The sequence below is a fragment of the Lutra lutra genome, chromosome 16 (genome assembly GCF_902655055.1).
Source record: "Lutra lutra chromosome 16, mLutLut1.2, whole genome shotgun sequence".
Classification (NCBI taxonomy): Eukaryota; Metazoa; Chordata; class Mammalia; order Carnivora; family Mustelidae; genus Lutra; species Lutra lutra.
The window spans coordinates 21,156,473-21,159,577 of record NC_062293.1 but is presented as its reverse complement, the minus strand read 5'-3'; the positions used below and the strand labels follow the sequence as shown (position 1 = coordinate 21,159,577).

At 54.6% G+C, this 3,105-nt stretch overlaps 1 protein-coding gene across 2 annotated transcripts; it reads right to left on the bottom strand.

Moving 5' to 3' along the window:
* Positions 1 to 1,449: 1,449 nt before the first annotated feature.
* Positions 1,450 to 2,128, bottom strand: LOC125087780 (keratin-associated protein 4-4-like). 2 transcript variants are annotated; one of them, XM_047708436.1, is made up of 2 exons: positions 2,038 to 2,090; positions 1,450 to 1,974 (listed from the first exon to the last, which is right to left on the bottom strand). In XM_047708436.1, exons 1-2 carry the CDS (start codon positions 2,088 to 2,090, stop codon positions 1,530 to 1,532), a joined length of 498 nt encoding a protein of 165 aa, XP_047564392.1. In that variant the 3' UTR covers positions 1,450 to 1,529. The 2 variants fall into 2 exon arrangements, with proteins under 2 accessions (XP_047564392.1, XP_047564391.1); XM_047708435.1 differs by having other exon boundaries at positions 1,450 to 2,128.
* Positions 2,129 to 3,105: the final 977 nt, after the last annotated feature.

Genomic DNA, 3,105 nt, shown 5'->3' with positions numbered 1-3,105 from the left:
ATCTTGACTCCTCCCCCTCTTTCTTTTTTTTTTTTAAATGATTTTATTTACTTTTTTGAGAGAGAAACAGTGAGAGAGAGCCTGAGAGGCGAGACGTTCAGAGGGAGAGGCAGACTTGCCATGGAGCTGGGAGCCCGATGCGGGACTCGATCCCGGGACTCCGGGACCATGACCTGAGCCAAAGACAGTTGCTTAACCAACTGAGCCACCCAGGTGCCCTCTCCCTCTGTTTCTTACGCATTTCTCCCGAGAGCTCTCCCTTGCACATCGTGTTTTAGTCTCTGGTTTTCCGAGTGCGGTGTAAGCATCACAGATGGGGGCAGTTCCCCTCAAACAGGCCTCCTCTAGGGAGACAGCTCCTAACATGGTGGTCTGAGTTCCTCACGGGAGAGTGTCCTGTCCCTCAGGACAGTAAAGAATGATACTTTAGGAATTGGAGACTAATAGTCTAAGACCAAGTGTGCAAATACTGTAGGAAGAAACAGCATATAGTGAAAAGATTAGGTGCTTCAGTGGAGATTCATGTTCAGGGGTGGCCTGCCACCACGGTTACCGTGCCGGTTGTATGGGAATGTTTTGAAGGCCCTGATCCTGAGCTCCGGAAGGCTGGCGTTAGGGTGATGTCAGGAGCAGACTCCGACAACAGAGGTCTGAGAGCAAGTAGTTTGTTTGGGAGGTGATCTCAAGAAGGGCCGTAGGGAACGTGAGAAGTGATCCAGGGAAGGGACGGAAGCCAATCCAGAATGATTTCCAGAGCAGGTAAGCCCTGTAGGCAGCTGAGGTGCAGTCCTGGCTGAGGCCCCCGGTCTCACACCCCCCACCTCGAGGGGAAAGGGGCTAAAGGGGCTAGAGCACTTCATCCACCAAGTGCTGCCCACTGGTTGAGGACTTCTCCTAGAGACTTCCTCTCCCTAGCTGTGGCCTGCCAAGAATTGCCTCCCTCATCTAGACAAAGGGCTCAGCAGAGAGCAGCGGGTGCTTGCTATAAACCAACAGTGTCGATGTCAGCATGGAGAGTGCTGAGGGGATAGAGGTGGAAATCCTAAAGTCGTCTGCGGTGGACTCCCCTTTCTGCAGGGAGCACCAGAAATACCACCGACCTGCTAAGGATATAGTGCACGAGGGAAAAATAATGAGACACAAGGCCCTTCGATCTGTATGCCTGGAGACGTTCAGGTTTATTTGAGGTATAGGAGCATCTCTGTATGAGGAAACCTGGCAGGAAAGAAGAGTGTGATTGGGATGACACGCTGGCTGAGAGATTTCAGAGAAAATGCAAGGTCCTTGGATTCCCTTGGGAGGGAGCTAGTAAGAAGGAGGCGGGGAGGAGGGTGTTGTTGGTGGGGAGTACATTTGGAGGCCACGTCAGTTGAAAGGGCGGCCGGAACTGAGGTTTGACAGTTGGCTTGTCAGGATTCCGCGCACAGTGGGACTACCTGAGGAAGATTGGTTGATGAAAGACAGCGGGGTGCCGGCCAGGATGCTCGGCAGCAGAAGCCACTAGAGCAGGTTGGGGAGCAGCAGGTGGTCTAGCAACAGCTGGGGCGGCAGCAGCTGGACACACAGCAGCTGGGGCGGCAGCAGGTGGTCCTGCAGCAGGTGGTCTGGCAGCAGGTGGGGCGGCAGCAGCTGGACCCACAGCAGCTGGGCCTGCAGCAGCTGGAACCGCAGCAGGAGGGGCGGCAGCAGCTGGACACACAGCAGCTGGGGCGGCAGCAGGTGGTCCTGCAGCAGGTGGTCTGGCAGCAGGTGGGGCGGCAGCAGCTAGAGATGCAGCAGCTGGGCCTGCAGCAGCTGGAGCCACAGCAGGAGGGGCGGCAGTAGCTGGACACACAGCAGCTGGGGCGGCAGCAGGTGTCCCTGCAGCAGGTGGTCTGGCAGCAGGTGGGGCGGCAGCAGCTAGAGGTGCAGCAGCTGGGCCTGCAGCAGCTGGAGCCACAGCAGGAGGGCTGGCAGCAGCTGGACACACAGCAGCTGGGGCGGCAGCAGGTGGTCCTGCAGCAGGTGGTCTGGCAGCAGCTGGGGCGGCAGCAGGACTCCTCGCCACAGCCCTGGTCAGAGCAGACGGAGCCACAACAGGAGTTGACCATGGTGACAGAGGCTGGAGGTTCTGGGTAGGTTTCCAGGAAAGCGAAGGTCTTGAGTGTGGAAGTGTCTGTCCTCGTGCCGTGGCCTCTATATACTGCCCAAACCGGGTGATTTGTCAACACGTCTTCCTTGTTGTTGTTTACCCATTATTTGAGTAATTATCAGATGCACAGCAGTGTTTGTCTAAGTAATGGTTGATGCCCGTGGGACACAAATTTTCTTTTCTAGATGGGATCAATTCTGTCAGGTCTGCTTTTCCTCCTGACTCACACCACTGGCATCTTCTGGACCACTGTCTTCTCCTCTTCCTCGGCAGAGGGCTGTTACCTGATAGGTGGCATTTGCAATTACATTCTTCCTCTCCCCTCGTGTATCCCCTAGCAGGATGAGATCAGGGCCAACCTACCTCTGGTCGTGCATTTCTTCCAATGGTCAGTGGGGAGGAAATTCCATGTGCATAGGGTGGCATGTGGGAAGGGGCATGAGACAAGAGGAAAAGGCCCTGTAGTATGGGTCACTGTTGAGCAATGAGGAAGGGGACAGTTGTCTATGTGTGTGTGACGTTGTTGACCTCTGCCACGGGAATGGGTTTTCTGGGGGGTGTTTCTGTCTTTGGGTCACGTTGTCTACCCTAAAGCCGTGGCAGGCCAGTATCTGAATGGTTCCCGCCACTGCCCTGATTCGTAGTTCCGGAAGCGTTAAAGTTTGCGGTCACGTATCTTTGTGTTGCCTTTCTCCGGATGGTCTTTAGATTCTGAAAGACTTAGCCTCATCTTCATTCTTATGTCGTTCGTATTTAAAAATACTCTTCCACAGAACAGAAAGGAAATGTAGCAAAATCCGAACGTGCCTCTCCTCAGAATTTATCCCCAGACCTGGGAAAGGTACAGCACATTTGTGTGTGTTGGGGGGGGGGGGAGCGGGTGTCCACTGGAAATCAGAATGGATGTTAGTCAAGGTAACTTTGTTCAGTTACTGTTTCGCCCGCTCCACTTAGCCATAGTCCAACGTTGGGAT